Below are 22,600 nucleotides of genomic sequence, written 5' to 3'. Positions count from 1 at the left end.
AAAGTAACAGCACCTGTGGCACCACAGCACAGGGCCACACAAGGACACGTCTCACTGCAGTGGGGTGATGCTGGCCCGAGTGCAGGCACCCACCACAGCTGCTCTCTCACTGCCCTCCACAGCCACACAGGGAGAGAAAATTTGACCAAGGGTTCATGAGTTAAGGACCCGAGACTGTTTCCTCATCAAACACAGTCATGGGCAAAACAGGAAATATGAATTGCATTTATTGCCATTAAGCTCAGAGCAGGAGAATAAGAAGACCCTTAAAAGCACCTTCCTTCCACCCCTCCCTCCTTCCAGCTCTGCATCCTAACCTGGCAGTTCAGGGATACAGGGAATGGAGCCATGGTCAGTTAATCTCCCGTGGCTTTTCCTGCTGTTCAGGGACAGGAGTCATTCCCCTGCTGCACTCTGGGGTCTCTCCCACCAGAGAGGTCTCCAGGATCTTTTCCAACCTGAGTCCATTCCATGGGGAGCAGCCCCCTCACAGTGCTGCAGCGTGGGTCACTCTGCCACAGGGTCAGACCTTCCAGGACAGGCGGCTCCAGCGGGGGCCCCTCTGTCCACAGGTGTCCCCCGGGGTCACAGCCTCATCTCAGGCATTCTCCTGCTCTGGCATGGGCTTCTCCAGGGGCTGTGGGGGGATCTCTGCATTCTGGTGAATCTCCAGGGGCAGTCAATCTGCAATTCCCATTGTTGGTCTGTGTTCTGATGGATGTTCCTGCCCCAGTGTTCATCCAGGTGCCCACAGGGAGTCAGGAAGATCTGTTTGGTCAAGGCTGAGCTCTGTGAGAAGCTTTTCCCACACTGGGGACACTCGTAGGGCCTCACCCCAGTGTGGATGTGCTGGTGCCTGATGAGGGTGCAGTTTTGTGAAGCCCTTACGGCAGTCAGGGCAGCGGAAGAGCCTCTCCTCTTTGTGAATCCACTGATGTTTGATGAGACCTGAGCTCCTTGGAAATCTCTTCCCACACTCAGGATGCACTGGTGTGCCCCGAGGTTGGAGCTCCAGCTTAGGCCCTTTCCACACTCCCCACACGTGCAGGACTTTTCCCCTGTGTGGATCTTCTGGTGACAAATCAGATTGGACATCTCAATGAAGCTCTTCCCACGTTCCCCACACTCGCTGGGGCATTCTCCTGTGTGGATGTTCAGATCAGGTGGTAGCTGTGACTGAAGTTCTTCCCACATTCCAAGCATTTGTGGGGCTTCTCCCTGCCATGAGCTCTCTCCCCCAGCTCTGAGCTCCGGCAGGATCTCTCTGGCCACCTTCCTGGCACAGGGGGGATCTTTCCTCCTTGCAGCTCCCTGGGCTGGGTTTGCAGCCCCTCCTCATGCAGGATCTCTGGGGCTTTTCCTCCTCCTCCATCTGGCCATGGCTTGGGAATGACAAATCCTGGTTTGGGGGAAACCAAAGTGGGAGTGCCTTGGAGTAGAGGCTCCTCCTGCCCAAGTCCATGTCTAGAGCTCAGCAGGAGTCTTGTGTCCATGATAATCTCCAAAATATCAAGATTCAGCCCCAAAAAAGTCTCCCAGGATTTCCCCATCTCTTGTCTTTCCACTTTTGGGCTTCCAGAGGTTTCACTTCCCTGGGATGATGGGGGTCCAAGGGCTCCAGGGGTTCCCCCTTCTCTGGGGTCCTCCTTAGCGATGATCCAGGGGCTTTTGGGGGTCCATGGGGACCCTTCTCCCCTGATGCTCTGCTTTGAGATCCCAGGGATCCCAGGAGTGTCTCCTCTCCAGGCTCCCACCTCTCCAAGCTGTCGGGGTCCCCCAGCTCTGTGATCGCCCCTCTCTGCTCTCCCCACTCTGGGGGTCCCAGGGGTTCCTCTCCTCTGCTGTCCCGGGGGTCCCCAGGACCAATGTCCTCCCCCAGCCAATACTGGGCAATGGCCATGTGGACCCCAAAGATCCCCGAAGGGGCTCAGCTTTGGGGTCCTGCAAGATCCAAACCTACACACCCAGAGAAAAAAAACCTCCCAGGGATGCCAGACAATATTTGGGGCTCAGTTCCTCAATCTGTGACTTCTGAACACACCCCAATAAAAAGACCCTCTCAGGGACCCCCCAACAGATTTGGGACCAGCTCCCCCTTCCCTGCTCACCTGCAGGATGAGGTGGGGGCGATGGGCCTGTGGCCGGGAGTGCTGCAGACACGGGGGCACTGGAACCTCCAGCTTCTCCTTCTATTCCTGTTCCTGCTCCTCCTTTTCCTTTCTCCCTCCTCCTGCTCCTCCTCCTTCCTAATCCCACCTCCTCCCCAGTTCCTGCCTTCTGTATATTTAGAGTGGAGAACCTTGCTTGTTTTTAGGACTAGAACAAAGATTCCAGATGGAACAAGCCTTGCTGGTTTTATTCAGCAGTGTCAGTGACTACAGGTCGTGTTTGCTTTGGTTTGGTCCTGTCCTTGTTCCTCCTCAGTGTTCAGGCTGGGCTATGGGGTGTCCTTGTTTGCTGCATTTTCAGAGTTCCTCTTGGATCCTTTGGGCAATAGGCTGCGCCCTGGGAGGATTCTTTGTGCTCCTTTGTGACACAGGAGAAGCTTCCAGGCGGTTTTTGCGTGAGCGGCTGCTGTGGTGTCACAGGAACGTTGCCACGTCCCCGTGGTGTTCGCGTTGCTGTGGGACACGGAGGCCTCAGTGTCCAGAGCGGCTCTGGGCGCCTGCTCGTTGCCAGAGGATCCTCCTGCCTGAGGCATTCTCAGCAGCCAGCCCAGCCCCTGACGGGTGTCCTTCTGTGCTTACAGGGGTACAGTCTGCAGACGTGTGCAGCGCAGCCAAAATGATGCAGCAAGTGGTTGCTGCAGTTGGCACTCTGTTCTCTGTGGCTTATTCGGGGTATTTTTTAACCCACTTGGCACGTAAGTTGAGGTTTTCCCTCGGTGCAGCATCAGTGGCTTTGGGCTTGCTGTGTGCTTTCTGTTCTTCCACTGGAACGGAGTTGACTCTGTAACCAAATTGCCATGAGGACACGGTTGGTTTGGGAGAGCTCCTGCCAGCAGCCGCAGCTGAAAAAGGGGGTGTCTGCAGCCAGCGGGACGTGCACAGCATTTGCAATGAGGCCTGGGGGGGTTCTGTTCCCTCAAGCGGGGAGTCTGTGGCAGCGGAGCCTGGAACTCCCTCCGTTTGCTGCTCCAGCCAAGAGCTGACACAGCCCAGTGTTTTGTGCTGCTCTCTTGCTTGCTGTGTGAAGGGCCTGTGGCTCCTGGACGGATGCTGTGAAAGCAAAATGCTCTCTCGGGCTTGCCTTGCTCATTTCCCACCACAGGCAGTTTTTTCCTAACAACATCTGGTTCACGTTCCCTCTCCCGTTGCAGGGCACCTCACGCGTGGATCCTGAGCAGCTCCTCCTTCGGTGAGTGGCAAAGGAAGCTTTGGTGTTCAGAATTGTGCAGCAAGTTGTGAGCTCGGCGTGTGGCAGCCGAGTGCCAGCCTGGGAGGCTGAAGGAAAGTTCCTGTCAGTGTCTGCAGCAGCAGCAGCAGCAAAGAGATCCCTGGCAGTTTTCTCTGTTTCTGTTGAAGAGCTTTTGAAGAGCTGCAGGACTGGTTTTGCAGGCAGAAGATTGCTTGCTGGCTTTAGCCATGGTGGAATATGGAATTCCCAGTAATAAGTGGCAATGTTGACTTTAGCCCATTGTTAGTTTGAACAGCTCTGAACCCTATTTCTGCTTAGTGCAGCTGGATGTGTAGCTGAGGATAAAGAACGTGAAAACTGAGACAGAACTTCCCGTCCCTCACGCTCCCGTCTGTCCACAGGGCACCAAAGCAGCATCAGCACCTCCTCTGGCTCCCTCTGCTTGCAAAGAGGAGGCCAAAGAGGAGGAAGAGAGCAGTGAACTTCCCGCTGTTCTGGGAGACGAGGGCGAACACCCCGCGCTTTGGGAATACAACGGCGAGGCTCCCGCGGTGTGTGACAAGGACAGTGGACATCTCCCGGTGTGGGACGAGGACGGTGGATGTCCCCTGGAGTGGGACGAGAATGGCCAAGCTCCCATGGCATGGGACGAGGATGACGGCAATCTCCCAGTGTGGGATGAGGACAGAGAACGTCCTGTGGCTTGTGAAGAGGAGGGTGAACATCTTCCAGCATGGGAAGCAGACAGAGAATGTCCCATGGCTTGGGAAGATGATGATGAACCTGCAGAATTTTGGGAAGAGGACGAGGAACCTGCACTGCTTTGGGAAGAGGATGGAGAACCTCCCTCTGCTCCTGAAGAGGACACTGAAGCTCCCTGTGCTGCAGGATCCTGGGCTGAACATTCTGACAGCAGCACAGCCCTGCAGCCAGAGGGGAGCGGAGAGTGGAGCCTGATGCAGCTGAGTACGTCTGCTCTGTTCCTGTGTGCCAGAGCAGGGTGCTGTGTGTGTGTCTCAGCATCAGCTGCACCCAGGGTTGCTCTGCAGCTGAATGGCACAGGGTCATTTATTGTCCTTCCCCAGCTGAGAGCAAGGGGCTCCCGGCCCCAGGGAGTGGGGCTGCATTCTGGCTCTCATCTGAGAGGGAGCATCTTCCACGTGGTTTCTTTCAGGGAACACCATGAGCGTGGGGGAGCCTGCCGAGAAATACCTGGAACTGGAGCAGATTGGCCAAGGGTAAGTGCAAGGCAGTTACTTCTGCACAAGCAGGGCCCAGGCATTTTGCTGGTGCAGGATCCAGTGAGAAGTCAGGAGAGCCCCAAACCCCTTCAGACACTGGGGTACGATGCTGCTGTCTCTCAGTGCTGATCAGAATTGATAACTGTGGTCAGAAGGCACCGTCAAAGGCCCCTGAGGCTGGCAGTGCCCTGTCTGCAGCAAGGAGCGGGACCTGGAAGATCTTCTGTCCCTGGAATTGGATTGCCTAAAAGAGCAACTCACCATGTGGTGGTGACTGTCAGCAAACAGTTCTCAAGAAAATTTATTTCAAATATTTTGTTTCAAAAACTATCCATCAGTCAGGATTATCAACATAATGGTTTAGAAACAGAAACCAGAGATGAACTAATAAGAGCTCTTTTCAGCACAGGTAGCAGACCCCATACATTCAGTAACAGACACAGAGCTGCTGCACTCGAGGGGAAAATGCATCACCTGCCTGCTGGCAGGGCCCTTGGGGATCCTGCAGGTCTCAGGCAGGAAATATATAAAGGATGAAATACATTCTTTTCCAGTTCCCTACACACCCACCCCTCAGCTCAGGTTTTGAACTGAAGGAATTCAGTGTGGACATTTGGGATTTCCTCCAGCCCTTTTCCTTCGTGTTGGGCCTCAGTCTTCTCTTGCACACCTTGCATGGCAGAGGGCTGGTGGCCGCTGTGCTGTTGTTTGAAGGGTGGATGCACTCAGGTGTTTTGTGAATGCTGCAGGCAGCAGAGATCTCCTGTCTGGGCTGGCTTTCACTGCCAGAGCCTAAAGCTCTGCTTCTTTCTTCTCTGCTGTTTTGTCTCCAGGGCTTTTGAAACCATTTCCAAAGGACTCGACAGGGCCACTGGAGGAGAGGTCAGAGTCAACACGCCCAGCACGTCTGGCAGCTCTCGAGGGCTTTCCCCTCTGCTGGGAGCTGTGGCTGGAGCTGTGGGGCCCAGCAGAGCTTTCCTGCACAGGCTGCTCCTCTGAAGGCAGAGCAGGGTCAGCCTGCAGAGCACAGCTGGGACAGACTTGGTCCTTCTCAAGTGCCCAAAGGAAGGCAAGGAGGGCAGCAGGGTCTGTCAGAGCAGGACACACTGGCTTGGTCTTCATGTCTGAAAGTGTGAATGCATCAGCTGGTGGAGACTGAGGCCCAATTTACCTTCATCCCATCCTCGGACAGGAACACTATTTAGCAGTTTTATCATCCTGAGTTTCATCAGGATGCCTCAAGGCCTAATTAAGGAGAGATCCTGCTTGGGCTCATTTTGGGGTTTTAGTCCTACTGCAGCTATTCCCACAGAGCCAGGGAGAGAAATGAGAAGATGGATGTCCAGAGCAAAGCTCTCTCCTAAACCCTGCAGCCGTGTTTGGGTCTGGTGTCAGTGGCAGCTGTGACAGGGATTATCTGAGCAATGGATGTGCACGTTTGCTTTGTTGTGCTATCCCAAACAGAGCAGGGACATTTGAAATCATGGCCAAATGCCATAGAATTGCTAAAGGGTTCCTGGCTGTTTTGCTCTGTGTGCACAGAAACAGAATTACCTCTTGCTTGCAAAATCTGCTGGAATAATAATCCTAAGAGTGCTGAGGGCATTTGAGAAGACTGTAGGTGCAGAGAATGTTGTTAGAGCTTTGAGGCTGACAGCTGAGGCACCATTTCTGCAGAGCTTACAGAGCCAAATGTCTCTGGCCATGAGTCCTGTAACAGCCCGCAGCGAGCAGAGCAATGGGCTGTGGGAATGGCACTTGCTGAGCTCTGGTGTCCCATCCCAAGGCAGTTTGGCACAGCCCGGCTCGGTCGCTCCAAAAAGACTCGCTCCGTGTTTGCTGTGGCCTCCTGCCACAGACTCCTCCAGTGAAAGGTCTGCAATGTCCCTTCAGGTGGCCATCAAGAAAATGAGTCTGAGAGGGCAGAACAGGGAACGAGCTGTGAATGAGGTCGTGGTCCTGAAGGACAAGAAGAACCCCAACATTGTCAACTCTTTGGACAGGTGAGTGCTTCAGGTCTTCTCCCGTGCACGGGCCCTGCGTTCATCTTTCCTGGCATCCCTGGTCTGTAGCCTGTTCTGAAAATGCCTGACCCTGCCATATCTTCCCAGAACAACAGCCTGGCACTTCACTCCTTCCATGTGCTTTTGTTGCTTTGCTTTGACTTTTTCTTCAACTTGACCCCATTTGCTGTGTTTTACAGCAAGTGCTGATAAACCATGGCAGAAATTATTTTCCTTGGCTTCTTCTTCCCAGCCCTTTCCCATTGCTGCAGGTGCCAGGAAGACCAGGTTCTTGTTTCCAGAAATGCCTCATTTGCCCATTTTACAATGGCCTTGCCTATTTCTGAAGGGACTTTGTGAAAGGTTTTCCAAGCATTTGACTGCTTTTGCCCCAAGTGCTGCACAGCCTCCTCCCCTGGATAACTCTGGAAGTTGTGTTGCCTTGTTCCAGAGGGAATGGTGGAACTGATGAGTTCAGATGCTGAAGCAGCTGGGGGCAAGTGTTGTGGTTCCACATTGAGCTGGGCTGTTGCTAAAGTGCATTTTTCACCTGCTTGCCATCTAAGAACTCTCCTTTCTCCCGGGTGCCTCCTTCTCCTTTAGACTGTGCAGATTCCAAGGCCTGTGCAGCCTGGCAGGAATGTCTCTCCATCTGATTCTGTCCTCATTGTCAAGTGACCTGGGAACAAAACTCCACTCCAGGCTTTTCCCTGGGGGAATTGAGCAATGCACATTCATCTCAAGGGTGCCATTGTTTTCCTCTTCCAGCTTCCTTGTTGATGGAGATCTCTGGCTGGTGATGGAATACATGGATGGAGGAACTTTGCAGGACGTTGTCAGACAGACACGCATGGCTGAAGGAGAGATGGCAGCTGTCAGTCAGGAGGTGAGGGATCCTGCTTGTGCTTCCCATGGCTGGGACACCATGGTCCTTCCAAAGAGGCTGTGAGAACAGAGTGGCTCCATGCTCAGGCCTTTGTTTCTGTGTTGTTTTTATGAGCTGGAGAGGAAAGAGCCTCTGAAGTGAATGGCCTGCAAATATCACTGCATTTCTACTCTGTTCTTGTCTCCTTTCCTGCTGTTGTGGTACTCTCTGTCTTTTCTGGATTTGATTTGCTGTTCTCAGCATTGCCTTGAACCTTTTGCCTGGAGCCTGTCTGCACTGCACTCCTGGGCTGTCAGAGCAAAGTTGCTGCTGGCAGAATTCTAAACTGTCCTTTCTTGTGTGATATATTCCAGCCACTGATTTTTTCCCTCGTGTTTCTTGTTGTCTCTCAGTGTCTGCAGGGCCTGGATTTCCTCCATTCCAACTGGGTGATCCACCGAGATCTGAAGAGCTCCAACATCCTTCTGGAAATGGACGGCTCTGTCAAGCTGGGTGGGTGTTCCTGGCCAGGCACGGCGCTCCCGGGGTGCGGCTGTGGGGCTGCTTCCCAGTGAGGGCCAGAGCCCCACAAGTGCTGCTGGTGGCACTGCCCGGCCCCTGCTGCCAGCTGAGAGCGGCTGCCCTGTGCAGAGAGCTCAGGAGAGGAGCAGGGTGTCAGGAGTGCCTTTGCTCTGGGTATGGCCTTCCCAGAGGGGCAGGAGTTGCAATCTAAAGCTTCAAAGGAAATCAGTAAAAGCCAAGCATGAAAGCTGAGGGCTTCTTTAAGGGTCCAGTTCCATCTTTCCTTGCCTACAGCCCTGAGGACTTTTCCAGCTGGATTCAGCACTGCATTCTCAGACTGAGAGTGGGGAATCTTTGTGCTTGGTTTCCTCATTGCAGCTGCCTTTGACAGTGCTTGTTTCTGTCCTCAGCTGATTTTGGCCTCTGCGCTCAGCTCAGCCCTGAGCAGGACCAGTGCAGCTCCATGGTGGGCACTGCTCACTGGATGGCCCCAGAAGTTGTGACCAGTTCTCCTTACGGCCCCAAGGTGGACATCTGGTCCTTTGGCATTGTGACCATCGAGATGGTGGAAGGAGAACCTCCTTACTTCCAGCAAACGGGGGCCATGGTAAGAGGCAAATTCTCCAGGCTTTGCAGAGGCCTGTGAGCACAGGGTGACCCTGCACTGGGAGGAGCAGCTGGAGGTTTCTGCACATCGCGAAGGGAATTCCCACAGCACCTGAGCCTGAACACAGACAAATATTCTGCAGTCTCCAGCAACAATTTGCTTTGGGATTTAAGTTGTTGCAGCTCTTGTGAGGATGACCCAAATACATGAAGCAAGTGCATCAGCTCTAATGTTGTCTTGCAGAAAACCCCAAACCAACCCCAACACCCACACCCAAACCCAACAAGTTTTCTGAAGGAGTTTCTAAAAGAGGTTTTGTGAGATGAACTCCCCCCTGGCTCTTCTCACTGGGAAACTTGTCTACAACATGAAGATGATTGTTTAACATCCCCACAGTCTAACATATTTCTTTCCTAGTCCAAGCTACTTTCTCTGTGTCACCAAGCCTGAGCTTTCAGCCACACAAACCTGCTGTTCCTTGCCTGGCAGTTTCTGGGATGGGGCATCAGGAATGCATTTACTTGAGTGTCAGTGGCACTGCAGAGATGCATTTGATGTAAGAATCCTTTGAAATAACACAGGCAGACCACACTCACTCTTGAAAATGGCCTGTAAAGCTGGTGTCCATATTTGGAGAAGCAAAATGGGTTATTTCTGATGGAGGTTCCTACTGACAAAGTCAGCCAGTGCAATTGGCTCTGAAGGCAAGATCATTTGGATGTTGCAATGGCTGTGGCTGCACCAGGGTTTGGGTTTTTTGGCTGGCCCAGAAAAATGAGCTGTGAGCAGCAGCATCTCTGCCAGGGAGGAAAATGCCCCCGGAGCTGGGGCAGAGAAAGCAGGCTGGATGTGAGCACTTGTGGGTGGGGAGGAAGCTGTCAGAGCGCTGTGTTTGCTTTCCCTGCAGGCCCGCGCTCTGATCCGGCAGAACGGGACCCCGCAGCTGCAGGAGCCCAGGCGCCTGTCGGCTCTGCTGCGGGACTTCCTCGAGTGCAGCCTGGAGCCGGACGAGGAGCGGCGCTTCTCTGCCCAGGAGCTGCTGCAGGTGAATGCCAAGCGGCTGCGGGGGAAACGGCAGCGCCAGGGAGGGCTTTTCTTGTGGGGCCCCCCTCCCATCATCTCCAGTCCCGCTGCTTTTCACACGCAAAGCAAGCAGAATCCTCGCCTGCTTTGGCTTGGCAGGCTCCTGTCGAGCTCATCTGGACCTGGTGCCTCCCCACGAGCGGGGACATCTTCAAGCACATCAGGTGGCTCAGAGCCCTGCCTGACCTGAGCCTGGATGTTTCCAGGGAGGAGGCACCTCCCGCATCTCTGGGCTCCCTCTGTCAGTGTTTCCCCACTCTCCTGCTACAACAATTCTTCTTGAGATCTAATCTGAGCCTGCTTCCCTCTCTTGACTTTCAAACCATTCCCGTTTGTCCTGTTGCAACAGAGCCTGTGAGGAACTTGACTCTGGAAAGTAACAGTTCATTTCTTTCTTTTTTATCCCTTGGGCAGCACCCATTTTTGTCATCAGCCAAGCCTCTCTCCAGCCTGACCCCTCTGATCACTGCAGCAAAGCAACTGAGGGAGCAGCGGACAAGGAGATGAAGCCCTTGATGCCATCTTTTTGTTACAGTAGTTAGGACAAGTAGTTAGTAATGTTAGTTAGCACTGTTAGTTAGTTAGGGTAGTTAGGACAGCCTGTTTGTTCTGGCAGTTATTTGAATAAAATCTCTGTTAAACCTCCAGTCCCTTGAGGTGTCCTGTCCTTCTCCCGCTGTGACTCAGCTGCCCGGAGCACTGCGAGGGGAGAGCGGGCCCAGCCTCGCCCAGAGCTGAGCCCCAGCAGAGCCTGGCAGAGCCCAGAGCAGCCTCGGCATCTGCAGAGTCAGCCTGGAAGGAGGCGCTTGGAGCCTTCTGGGCTGCAGCCGGCTCTTGCTTACAAACTGTGTGCGCTGGAAAATGCCTCTGGTTCTGCGGGAGGGCAGAAGGGGCCCGGGGAAGGCCCAAGTGCTCCATGCAAGGGAAAAACCTGCCCTGTGTTTGTGATAAATAACTATGTTGTTGTTGCCCTTTGCTATTATGTGCTGGCTTTTGCCAATTATTATAATCACAACGATTTTGATACAGCACAGTTTGTAATCACTTTTAACTGCTTTTGATATAGTAGTGTTATAAATGACTTTCAAATTTCCAAACAAATTTAATTAATTGATAATATAGTTTAATTAATTGGATACAAAATAATAAAATAATACAATCTATTAAAAGAATACAATTTAGTAAAAAAGAGGTACAATTTAGTAGATATATTCAGATACATATTTTTATATATATATATGTATATGTGAATACAATTGGCCAGTGGTTACAATTGGTTAAGGCATAAGCAAAACCGACCGGGGTGTGGGGGGGTCTTCTCACCTCACCTCACGTACAGAACAAAGCACTTCAAGCTAAACTTATATACTGTATGCTTATACATATTCATTAATGTTTCCCATAAGTTTCCTCCTTTTTCTGATTTTACTGACCATTTATTTTCTAAACTACATCCTGTACCTTAATTTTGACATGTAACATCTGCAAATGGGTACATCTGCTTTGTAACAATGATTCTTGATCGTTTCTTATAATAACTTTAATAACAGTTACAATTTAGTTAGCACAAATCAATTCCATTTATTACACTGGGAATGGGGAACCCCTGCACTTCCATTTCTTCGTGAACCCCCCTTCCTGGGCACAGAGACCCCCTTGAACGTTCATTTCGGGGCACTGGGACCCCCTTTTCGCCCTTCCCTGGCCCCGAAAACCCCTGCACCCCCTTATCTGGAACCTGGAATCCCCTGAACCCCCATTCTCGGGAATGGAAACCTCCCAGAACCCCCATTTCTGGACACCAGGACCCCCCTGAACCTCCATTTTCAGGCACCGGGACCCCTTGAACCCCAGAACATAGGAAGGGACCCCCCTGAACTCCCATTCCGCTGCAGCAGGACCCCCCTGCACCCCTGTATCCAGGACTGGAACCCTCCCAAACCCTCCATCCTCACACCCTGGGACCCCCCTGCAGCCGAGCCAGGGACCGGCCTGGCCCGGCAGGCCCCGCTGTACAAGGCTCAGCGAGCCCTCCCAGGGCTCTCCCACTGCAGAGGTAAATCAGGGAGAAGTGCCAGCTGACCAGCCCTGCTGGGGAGACGTGTATCCAAAATGAGAATGGATCCCCCAAAACCACAACTCTTCCTTTTAAACAGAAAAGGGGGAGTTGTTGGGGTGTGTTTTTGTTTAATTTAAAGTTTGAAGCTGTTTGTATAATTGGTTTGTTCTGTTACCCCCCTGCTTTGTTGGTTTAACCCAAAGTTATCTCCTCCCCTGCCCTGCCCATCATTGTATCCCAACCCCTTTTTCCAGCACCTTCCCTATCAATCTTGTCCACCCTGCCCCTTGTTCCCAAATGTTCCCTGTCAATCCTGCCTTATGCCAACCCCTGCTTGGACGTCCCCTTTGGAAATCCCCTAATCCACAGCACCCCATTGGTCCATGTGTCCTATTCCCCTCCCCAGTGATATCCCTCACTGGTTGAAGTTTTGTATCCACCCCTGAACCCTTCCCATATATAAATTCCTGTACGCTTGTATTCTGTGTCTTTTGTCCCTGGACCCTTGGGAGATTAAACCTTTCCCTGAAACCCAATATAAAAGACCTTCCACCCATTCTTGCCTCCACACTGTGCCTGACAGCTGTTAAGTGCTGTAGAGCATTGCTCTAAGCCACACCTCGGGTCATCCTGCTCCCAAAGTGTGTTCCAATCCCAGCATAGAGCTGAGGAAGAGCTGACCGGCCTTGGCACCATTTCACACCCAGCCGATCCCAGTGTGTCCCCACTCTCTCCCAGCGCCCATCCCAGCGTGTCCATCTCGCTGGTGCCCTTGAGCTGGAGCCAGCAGCTCCTGGTGCTGCTGGAAACCGCCCCCGGCAATGCGGGCTCAGCTCCAGCTGCCAGGTGGAGCACGTCAGCCTGGAGCACCCCCTGAGCCGGCACTGGGGCACAGCACTGGGGGCAGCGGGGGAGGCACTGGGGGGGCTGGGAGGGGGATTGGGGAGTGCTGGGAGGAACTGGGAGGGAGTTTGAGATAGACTGGTTTAAACTGGGGAAGGGATTGGGGTGCTTAGGATGGCTGGGAAGGGATTTGAAGAATATTGGAGAGGGTGGGATGAGGTTCTGGGGGTCCTGGTGGGCACTGGGAGGGAGTTTGGGGGTGCTGGGTGTCACTGGGAGGGATCTGAGTGAGTCTGGAGGAGCGGGAAGGAGATTGGGCATTGGAAAGCAGGGATTGGGATGAGATTGGTTGATACAGGGAGAGACTGGGAAGAGACTGGGAGGGGACTTGATGAGTCCTGGTGGGGCTGGAAGGGACTGGGAGAGGGATTGGGGGTCCTGGAGCAGTGGGGGGAAATTGGGAGGGGGCTGTGGGATCCTGAGAAGAACAGGAGGGGCTCAGGTGGGTCCTGTGGGGGCTGGGAAGAGACAATAGGAATATTGATCTAATATCAGTATAAATCTTTTAATGGAAGAAAAATCTCTCCAACAGTTTAAAGTTACAAAGTGGATGTTTAATCCCAGCACTGGGCGAGTGCGGGAGTCACCCCTTAATCACACTGCAAGTTGACAAAAGATTCCAGTGTCTATTTATTTACAAAAGTCTTGAATTTCCAAAATACTAATACATATTAATACTAATAGATATTCATAATGCTTAAAACCTCCCATGCTCCACTTCGGGTTAAAATTCACAGCAATGAGTTTAAAATGTCATTATGCCTGCGTGCTTGGCTCCCTAATTTGAGGAGGAGGTCGTTTTGGTGAGGAGGGGTCATCAAGAGATGAAGGGAAACTGCTCTTCCTCACTCTGACCTTTCTACGTTTACAATGGTTCACATTAGAAATGACATTTGGTACAACTCCAGGTTCCTCCCTTGTGACTTTTAAATGGGTTTCCAGATGTAAGGTCTGTGATCTTCCTGAACCCGTTTATCAGTTTCTCTTTTCTCATTATAAGCACAGCTGAACAAACATACAATGACAAGTAATTTTTTACCTAAGTCCTAAGACTCAATATCTCAAATCCTGCTTCTCACTTAATCATTAACTCTAACTAGTTCCAGCAAGGCCTATCTCTTGCTAAGATATCTTTCTAAAATCCTTAATTGTTTAAAATTAGTGACTCCAAAGGAGGTTTCAGAGGGTCCTGGGTGGGCTGGGGGAGACTGGGAGGGTACTTTGAGGTACTTGGAAGGGTCTGTGAGAGGTTTTCAGGCTCCTGACCTCTGCAGACCCCCCAGAGATGCCGTCAAACGCTGCCCACAGCAAGGTGCTGACGGGGATCAGGGGTACCATGTTGGGTTTCGTCTTTCTGGTGCAGGGGCTCGGCTTATACCTGAGCAAGAATGTGAGAGGGGGTCCCTAGGTTGGGATATCCCCTCCCCCCAGCATGTGTGTTCCTTCAGGGCCCCCAAGGCTGGTGTCACCCTCTTTTCTCTGCCCACACAGCTCCTGAGGCAGCGAGAAAAGGTTCTCTAGGATTGAAAGTCAACAAAACCACTCTCCTCAAGGAATTCCCATTGTTGGTCTGTGTCCTGACAGACTTTCACTCCCCTGCTTTCATCCAGGTGCCCACAGGGAGCCAGGAAGATGTGGAGCCTCCCAGCCAGGTGCCTTCCCAACATGGATCACCAGGACCACGGATCACCAGGGCTCTGCCCAACGGGGGTCACTGGGGATCATCCAACGCCGATCCTCCCATGGGGGATGGAGCTGGAGCAGCGCACGAAGCTCTTCCCACACTCGGGGCACTCGCAGGGCTTCCCTTACTGGTGCCTGCGTTGGTGTTTGGTCAAGGCTGAGCTGTCTGAGAAGCTCTTCCCACACTGGGGACACTCGTAGGGCCTCTCCCCAGTGTGGATGCGCCGGTGGACGGTGAGGGTGGCGTTTTGCTGGAAGCCCTTCCCGCAGTCGGGGCAGCGGAAGGGCCTCTCCTCTGTGTGAATCCGCTCATGTCTGAGGACGTCGGAGCTGGTCTGAAACCTCTTCCCACACTGGGGACACTCGTAGGGCCTCTCCCCAGTGTGGATGCGCTGGTGTTTTCTCAGGGTGGAGCTCCACCCAAAGCTCTTCCCACATTCCAAGCAGGTGTAGGGTCGTTCCCCCGTGTGGATCACCTGGTGTTTCATCAGGCAAGACGTGTTGGTGAAGCTCTTTCCACATTTCCCACACTCATAGGGCCGTTCCCCAGTGTGGATCACCTGGTGTGCCCTCAGGTTGGAGCTGTGGCTGAAGCTCTTCCCACATTCCCCACACTCGTAGGGCTTTTCCCCAGTGTGGATCACCTGGTGCTGGATCAGCCTGGAGCTGTACCTGAAACCCTTCCCACATTCCAAGCACTTGTGGGGCTTCTCCCCCAGCTCTGAGCTCCGGCTGGATCTCTGGCCGTGTTCCTGGCACTGGGGGGATCTTTCCTCCTCGCAGCTCCCTGGGCTGGGTTTGCAGCCCCTCCTTGTGTGGCATCTCCAGGGCTTTTCCTCCTCCTCCATCTTGCCACGCTTTGAGAACATAAAATCCTGGTTGGGGGGAAAAAACCAACAGGAGAGCGGCTTGGACTGCGGGTTCCTCCTTGCCCAAGTTCATCCCAGGAAGTCACTGGGCATCTTATGATCTTGAGGCATAAGAACCTCCAGGACACCAAGACTCAGCCCAAATATCCTCCAAATATCAAAACAGATCAAAAACTGATCAAACAACAAGACTCAGGCAAAATCCCCTCCAAAATAGAAAGGTTCAGCCCTCACAAAAACCCAAAGCACCAACATTTAGTCCAATAAAGCTCAGAAACACCAAGATTCAGCCCCGTGAAAATCGTGGGTCCCCCTCCCCAGTCACCTGCTGCATGTGGGGAGGGGGGGGCAACACTCCTGAGGCTGGGGGAGCTGGAGATAAAGGGAGAAACTTTGTGTTGTTTCCTCTTCCTGCTCCTTCTCCTCCTCCTGTGTCCCTACTCTACCTCACACTCCTCTTCCTCCTTCTGCACAGCCCCAGGTACATATTTGGACCATTTTGTTCTTCAGCCCTGCTTCTCCTTCCCTTCTCCTCCTGCCCCCAGGCCCAGCACCCACTGCCGCCTCCCTCTTCCCCCCCAGTCCCACAGCATCCCACCGCAGGGGCACGGATGGAGCTGGGCCAGCTCGGCCTGGGGCAGCGCTGGGCTCTCGGCCGCTTCCGCCCGCACTCGCTCCCCACTGCAGCCGCTCCCGCCACCACAGCGCGGGGGGGCCCGGCCTTGGCGCTCCCCCCTCCCACCTCCCCAAATTCCCCTCAAGGGGGGCGCCAAGGCCCGGGGGGGAGGGGCGCAGCTGGGCTCCAGCTGGGCAACGCTGGCAGCTGCGGCTCTGCCTGGACACTGATGAGTCATCAGCGCCGCGCGCTCTGATTGGCTCAGCCCTGCCTGAGCCCTGCGCCTGCACCAAGGGGGGACACCCTGCTCCAGGGGGGATGGCCCCAAAACGGGGGAACCCCAGCAAAGGAAGAACAACAAAGGCTCTTGTCATGGAGTTACTTTACCTTTAAGTAAGTTGAAGTTGCTGGGGTCTGACTAGAGTCTTTTCTCCTGACCAATTATCGGTCATTGCTGAGAATTGACAGCAGTTTAGGCCATTGAAAAGTGGGATCAACTTGTGAACTCTACCTTAAGATTTAAAACCAGAGCTCTCTTGGTTCTCTTTGTTTCCTGGCTGTGAAGGGTGGCAGAGCTCCAGGCCTCCCGTTCCCTGCCCAGGCCATGCGGCCGGGCAGGGACTGGGCTGGGCCCAGCGTCTCCCGGCCAGGAGATGCGGGCCCTGCGGAAGGTTTTCTCCGGGCTCTGGCCGGGCCGGGCCGAGCCGATCTATGGCTCGGCTGTAGGTTTTGCTGTAACTAAATTCACTAGAAACTGCTGAGTGAAGGAGAGAGGCTCTGGACCTGCAGTGGGCTGGGGCGGCAACTACACTCTCTAGAGCCGCCATGAGAAACTTTCCATCGCCGATGGCTCCAGCTCCTGCACCGGCCGGGGCCACAGAACTACCTACAACAGCCTGGGCAAGATTTTAACTCTTTCATTACCCAGATGAGACTTGCAGATTAGTCTTTTTATCCAGAGAGAAAAAAAGAGAGTGATCAACATGAAAAGAGACTTTATAAACTACCCGTGACAGGAAAGAAGCTTCAGAAAAGGTAGAGAATTAAGAAGATGCTTTAATTAAGCTGAAATATCTTTCTGTTAAAACTATGGAGATGGACAATGAAGTCCTGAAAAGAACTCCTTTAATTCATGATACAGTATATAGGGAGGAATAAAGTGTTCAAAGTGTAAAATTTGAGTAAAAAGTAGAGTAATTAATTATAGTATAGTGAAGCCTTGAGAGGCAATGAGAAAACTGTTTTCTGGTGAAGCTCACAGAAACAGATGAAGAAGACTTTTTGCCTTTGAATAGCTCATCCTTAAAATGCCATCCCTAGACTCATGGCCCATACACACCTCAGAGTGATGGGAAAACGGGGGGAGTGGGCTCTGATAACAGCAGCTCTGGGCAGCTAACATTAGGGCAATGGAAAACTACAACAAAAATAGTTTTCTTGTGAGAAACTCCATAAATTAACAGGAAGAAACTTCTGTTTCTCTACAAAGACTGGTGAAAAGACTGTAGCAAGAATTTGGGCTGTTTTAACCACCAAAGTTCCAAAGTTTTTGTCTCTTTTGTCATGTGAACAAGGGAATAGTGGGTAGATAGGGGATGAAAAGGTTTTTCTGGAAGTTTATTCTGGTGTACTTATTATTGTAGTTTGTCAAAAAACTTTTTTGTTATTCCTTTTAAGTTTTATGCCTGTTTTGCTCTTGTTCTAATCCATATCTCACAGCAAGAAATAAGTAATTTTCTTAGTTATTGGTTTAAAACCACGACAGCTCTTTACAAACTGATCCTCTGAACCTCACTGGACATAGGGCCAGGGAAGTAGACATAAAGCAGTGACAGGAGGAACCATCAGCTGCACAAAATGTTATTAATTGATGACACAGACTGCTGCTCAGCCAAGGACCTGCTAAATTCATCAACTTCCAGAAGAACAACAAAGACTTAACACAGCCATCAATATCCTTAGCTATACGAAAGTGGGGCGCATATTAAGGGGGTATGTAGGAGGTGCATTGGGAAGTCTGTACCTCTCCAGTACTTCAGCCAATGGGGAAAGGGAGAGGGAGATGTGACGGAGAAAATTAGGATGAAAAGGAGGCTGTGTCCTCCAACAACTGGAGAGACCCCATGGGAAATGTCCCATAGCCTCATCCCATTTTTATGAATGAAATTACTGTTACAGGACTCCTCTGTCTTCCTTGTGGACAGAAACCTCTGGGGATGTCAATTTTTCCACACACCTTGGGGCTCCTCCGCAATTCCTTCCACCGTCCGGGCCGGCGGGCAGTGAGTGCAGCTGAAGGTGCCTCACCCAGTTTGGGGGATCGGCTCCCTCGGCTGGCGGCGGCACCGGGGATTGATTGGGTACCCGAGAGTGAGCAGGAGACAGACGAGTGACGGATCAGGGGGGCTGTCAAGAGTCGGCAGGGAGAGAGCACTGAAAATCTCAGCAGTGAATCCAGTGGGATCTTCGGGGAGTAAACATGGCAGGGCACCCAGGGAGGGGACAAAAGGGAAAGCCACAATGGGGTCCCAGCAAAAGGGATGAGGATCCCAAAATATCTCTCAAGGGTCCCTTGGGAGCATGTGGAGGTCGTTTGCATATTCTCCCAGAGGGAATTAAGGACATGGACACCCAGGGGGGCAAGAAGGGAAGTCCAAAAGGGATTTAGACAACAGGGGATGGATGGTGTTGGTGTGCTGGGAAGGGATTGGCTGAAGGGGAGGGTGCAGGAATGTGCTTAAGGTAAGAAGCAAACCATGGGGTAAGAAAAACGATGATGGAAAGGAAGAGGAAGAGAAAAATACTGAGGATTGGGATGTTTCTCTGAAGGGTCTTATCCTCAGAATTTGCCAGCTGACTCAGATCCTTTGTATCCCAGTTTTCCAGGCCAGGAAAAGGAGGTGGTCAGGATTTCAGGGGGTTTCTCTGAGCTGGGAGCGGCAGGAGCGGGCGCAGAGCTGCGGCACCGGGAGCACGGGCTGGGGGCCTGTGGGGAGCTGTGGGGCCGGGCCGGGGCTGTGGGGCAGCCGGGGCTCAGCGCCGGGCGCTGCCTGAGCCCAGCACCCCCCGGGCAGGGCCGGCAGTGGCCCCCGGCCCCCAGGAGGCTGCGGGACGCCCCGGCCGCTGCCCGGCCCCGTGGAGCTGCCGGCCCTGCCCGCCGGGGGGGCCGCCTTTGGACACTGCGGCAGGACAGGGACCGGCTCTGGGATACGGGCTGGGGAGGGGAGCCTCAGCACAGCGAGCACGAGGAAGGAACAGCTCAGAAATGGGGATTAGACCTGCAAGGATCCACATGATCTTTCAAGGATTTTGCGTTGGGTCCCTGGAGAAAGGAAGGATTTTGCAGAAAGCTCAGCAGCTGCCACAGGATGAGCACCCCCAGGCACTGAGGGGGGCTGCAGCAGGGCCAGAAGAAGCCCCTGCAGCACTTGCTCACAAAGGCTCAGCAGCTGAATGCAGCAAGGGATGAGCCAAAGGCCAAGCTGAAGGCAAAGGCCATGGCACAGTTCCTACAGCCCCTGAGGGATCAAGCCCAGGGCCCAAGGGGGCCCCAGCACCCAGGGGACACCCTCGGCCACAAGCACCTGGCACAGGCATTGCCCTCCTGGCCAGGGGACAGCCCACCCAAACAGCCCCTGGCAAGGAATCAGCCTTCCAGCTGCAGGGCACAAGGACACTGCAAGCACAGACAGGAGCACCCTCAGCACGAGCAAGTCCAGCCCTTGATGGACACGGATTCTTAGCGGTGGCACAGCTCCCATTCCACCAGGGACCCACCACACTGCAGCCCTTGGGAACATTCAGGGTGGCTCTGGATCCAGAGGAGACCTTTCCTGATGGACACAGGGGCCTCTCCATCCACTCAGAATCTTACATCTAAATGGGGGAAAATTGTTAAGGAATATTTTAATTAAGGCACGAAGTGGAAAAGATGGAGTGGGAGTGTTTTATTCAGCCACTATTAGCAGATGTGGGGGATGGGTCTGAAATGCAGGAATTTTTATTTCCTCACAATTGTGACTGTAATTTACTGGGAAGGGATTTGATGGCTAAATGGGGAATGCAAATTAATGTTGCAAAAGGTGATACAGAGGCTGGTTCTGTTGTACCTCTGTGTCAAATATCAGGCAGAGCCTAGGCTCAAGTGAACCCACAAGTGTGGGCAGCCCCAGGGAAATTGGCAAAATTAGATATGGAGCCTCTCCAAATTTCCCTGAAGCAACCAGGACAAGAGGTGTCGAAAAGCAATCTCCTGTTCCAAGGGAGGGAAGGAAGGGCTCACAGCCTGTCTGTGAGTCCTGCTCAAGGCACGGCCTCGGGAGCCAGGGATGGCTCCCTAGAATGCTCCTATCCTGCCAAACAAGAAATCCAATGGAATCCACAGAATGCTGCAGGACCCAAGAAGAAGAAATGAGATGATGAAACCGAGTCACCCCACAGGCTCAGATCCTTACACCATCCTGAACCAGATGCCCTCCTCACACTGCTGCCATTCAGAACTTGATGCAAAAGATGCTTTCTGGGGATTCCACTTCCAGAGGATGCAAACAGAATTCTGCCTTGGGCTGGCAACAAGAGGTAGAAGGGAAAATGCTCAAGACATGGACGGTCCTTCTGCAGGGATGCACGGAAGCACCGGCCTTATTGGGGCAAGCCTTGCAAGAAATATCAAAGGAATTGACCTCACCCCCAGGGACTGGCTTAATGCAGGATGTGGATGACTTGATCCAGTCAGGAGGACAAGGAGAAGAGGTAGAGGAAGCCTCTGTGAAATGGCTTCATTTTCAGGCAAAAAAGCAGCTTTGAGTATCTGAAAAAAAAGAAATGGCAAACAGTAGAGAAAAGTGTTAAATATTTGGCACCTATTTTGACTCAAGTTTTGAGGTGCATTGACTCAGAGAGAGTTCAGGGAATCTCAGAAATAACATTTCCCAGGACTAAAATGGAGCTTGAACAATTCTTAGGATAATTAGGGAACTGCAGGAGCTGGACTGAGGATTCTTTGTTCTAGCCTGAGCATTGTGTGATTTCTTTACCCCCAGATAGCCTCAATCTTATGGAGTGGACATAAGAAAGAGAACAAAATATAACAAAATGAAAAAACAAAATGATTGATGCCCCAGCCATGGCCCTTCCAGACTCAGAAATCTGAATTGGAAGGGAATATTAAACAGGCCACCCCTGAGCCTGCACTGAAGGCAACGCAGCAGCAGCCAGGGCTCCCCAGCGGGGGAAGCCCCTGGGCCTGCCCACAGATCCTCTGCTCAAATCCTCGGCCTGGGCACCCTCCTTTGGCATCTCCAGTCACTGCGGGACAATCCTTGCTCTCACTCTTGCAGCTTCAGGCCTTTCTGTGCCTGCCCTGGCCACAGCTGCTGGGGAAGGCACCGGGACAATTCCACTCTGCCTCTCAATTCCACTCACACTCTGCCCTGCCTGGGATTAGCTGCTGGCAAAATAGAACCACTTTAAAATGGCTTAAAATCTAATTTCTCTAAAGGAGCTTGGTTTGCCTTTGCCTTGGGGAAAGGAATTTTAATGTTTCTTTTCCACCACTCAGCAGAGATGAAATTAACATCTCAGCAGACTGGGAATAGCCCAAAAGATTCCCCCCAAGATAACGACCATCAACAAAACATCAACACCCAGCAGCAAACATCAACCAACATCTACCCCAGACACTGCCCCAGGCACAGCTGGAGACACCTGGTCTGGAAAAGGCTGAGCAGGAAATCCAGGAGTGCCCACCTAATTCACATCACAGGCACAGAAATCCGGGTGCAACAGGAAACCAAATCCTAACAACTCCACACCTTCAAACCAATGAACATTAAACCAATGGATTTCCATGGGTTCTGACTGTATAAATGTAGAAAAAATCTAGTCCAACTCATGTGTCATGGAATGATTTTCTCTGCACACCCAGCCTAAGTGTGCATGAAATTATTCCTGTTGCACATTCTGGCCAGAATCAAGTAATACCTTATTTCTCTAAAGACACTGTTGAAGAGTTTTTGCTTTTCACCATTTCAATGAAAGAATTACACCATTATAATAATTTTTCATAATAATTTTACTTCTATATTGTCGGTTCTGTTTGGGCCAGTGGTGTGATAATCAGTTTTTAGTCCTAGGAGAATAAAAAGAAAACACTTGATTGCTTTGTAATTTTTCTTTTTATGTGTGTGTGGCTCATAGTGTTGGCAAAATGATGGTATGAGTTATCTTCACATTTAAGCTGCATTTTGAAAAACTGGAAGAGCTTTAAAGATGATCCTTTAACTCGTAAACCTTGAATAGAATATTTTTTTGTCAAAAAAAGAAAGGGACCAAAGAAGGCACCAGCAGGGAATTGGGGAGAACACTTGAATCACCCACAGCTGCCCAGGAAGAGAAGCTTTGTTCCAGGCAACCAGGAGAGGAGCTTTAGAAATGCAAATTAACACTGATGGCCCAAAGCCTGCACAATGGACATGGGGCTTCCTGCCTGCAGGAGGAACTGGGCTGATTCCCTCTGCCCCTCAGCCCAAGCTCTGCCTGCCTGCACAGATGGAATTTGCACAGCTAAAGGCAGAGCCCATTGTGAGGATATCTGACTCTGCAACAGAAATTGGTTCAGCTGCAAAGGAAAACAGAAAATGGAGAATGTTGTGAAAACTTCACTAAAACAAGTGGGGGGGAATCATCCCTGTCCCCACTCCAACATGTGCTGTCACTGTCTATGTTATATAGGGTGTATCAGACCACTGGGGTTTATTTGCTACCACTAGTTCAGGGAAATCGGTTGGGAAT

The 22,600-nt window shown here is 52.2% G+C and overlaps 2 protein-coding genes across 2 annotated transcripts in view; one reads left to right on the top strand and one right to left on the bottom strand.

The window, feature by feature from the left end:
• LOC102102660 (uncharacterized) overlaps nucleotides 1-18,686 on the bottom strand; it is a 191,330-nt gene extending 172,644 nt beyond the window's left edge. The window contains 2 exon segments of the mRNA XM_088068938.1: nucleotides 14,410-15,198; nucleotides 18,045-18,686. Of these exon segments, the coding sequence (XP_087925064.1) occupies nucleotides 14,410-15,198; nucleotides 18,045-18,407 (1,152 nt within the window). The 5' untranslated portion in view covers nucleotides 18,408-18,686.
• Nucleotides 4,540-10,185, top strand: LOC148182337 (serine/threonine-protein kinase PAK 3-like). Its single transcript, XM_088068922.1, has 8 exons — nucleotides 4,540-4,595; nucleotides 5,432-5,480; nucleotides 6,492-6,601; nucleotides 7,370-7,487; nucleotides 7,880-7,979; nucleotides 8,399-8,595; nucleotides 9,503-9,640; nucleotides 10,093-10,185. The coding sequence occupies exons 1-8, from the start codon at nucleotides 4,540-4,542 to the stop codon at nucleotides 10,183-10,185; spliced, it is 861 nt and encodes a 286-aa protein (XP_087925048.1).
• Nucleotides 18,687-22,600: the final 3,914 nt, after the last annotated feature.

Source organism: Pseudopodoces humilis, chromosome 33 (genome assembly GCF_049639895.1).
Source record: "Pseudopodoces humilis isolate 2021_Gansu_Grassland_sample_001 chromosome 33, ASM4963989v1, whole genome shotgun sequence".
Lineage (NCBI taxonomy): Eukaryota > Metazoa > Chordata > Aves > Passeriformes > Paridae > Pseudopodoces > Pseudopodoces humilis.
Note: the sequence above shows the minus strand (reverse complement) of the source record. Positions and strands in the feature narration are given on the sequence as shown.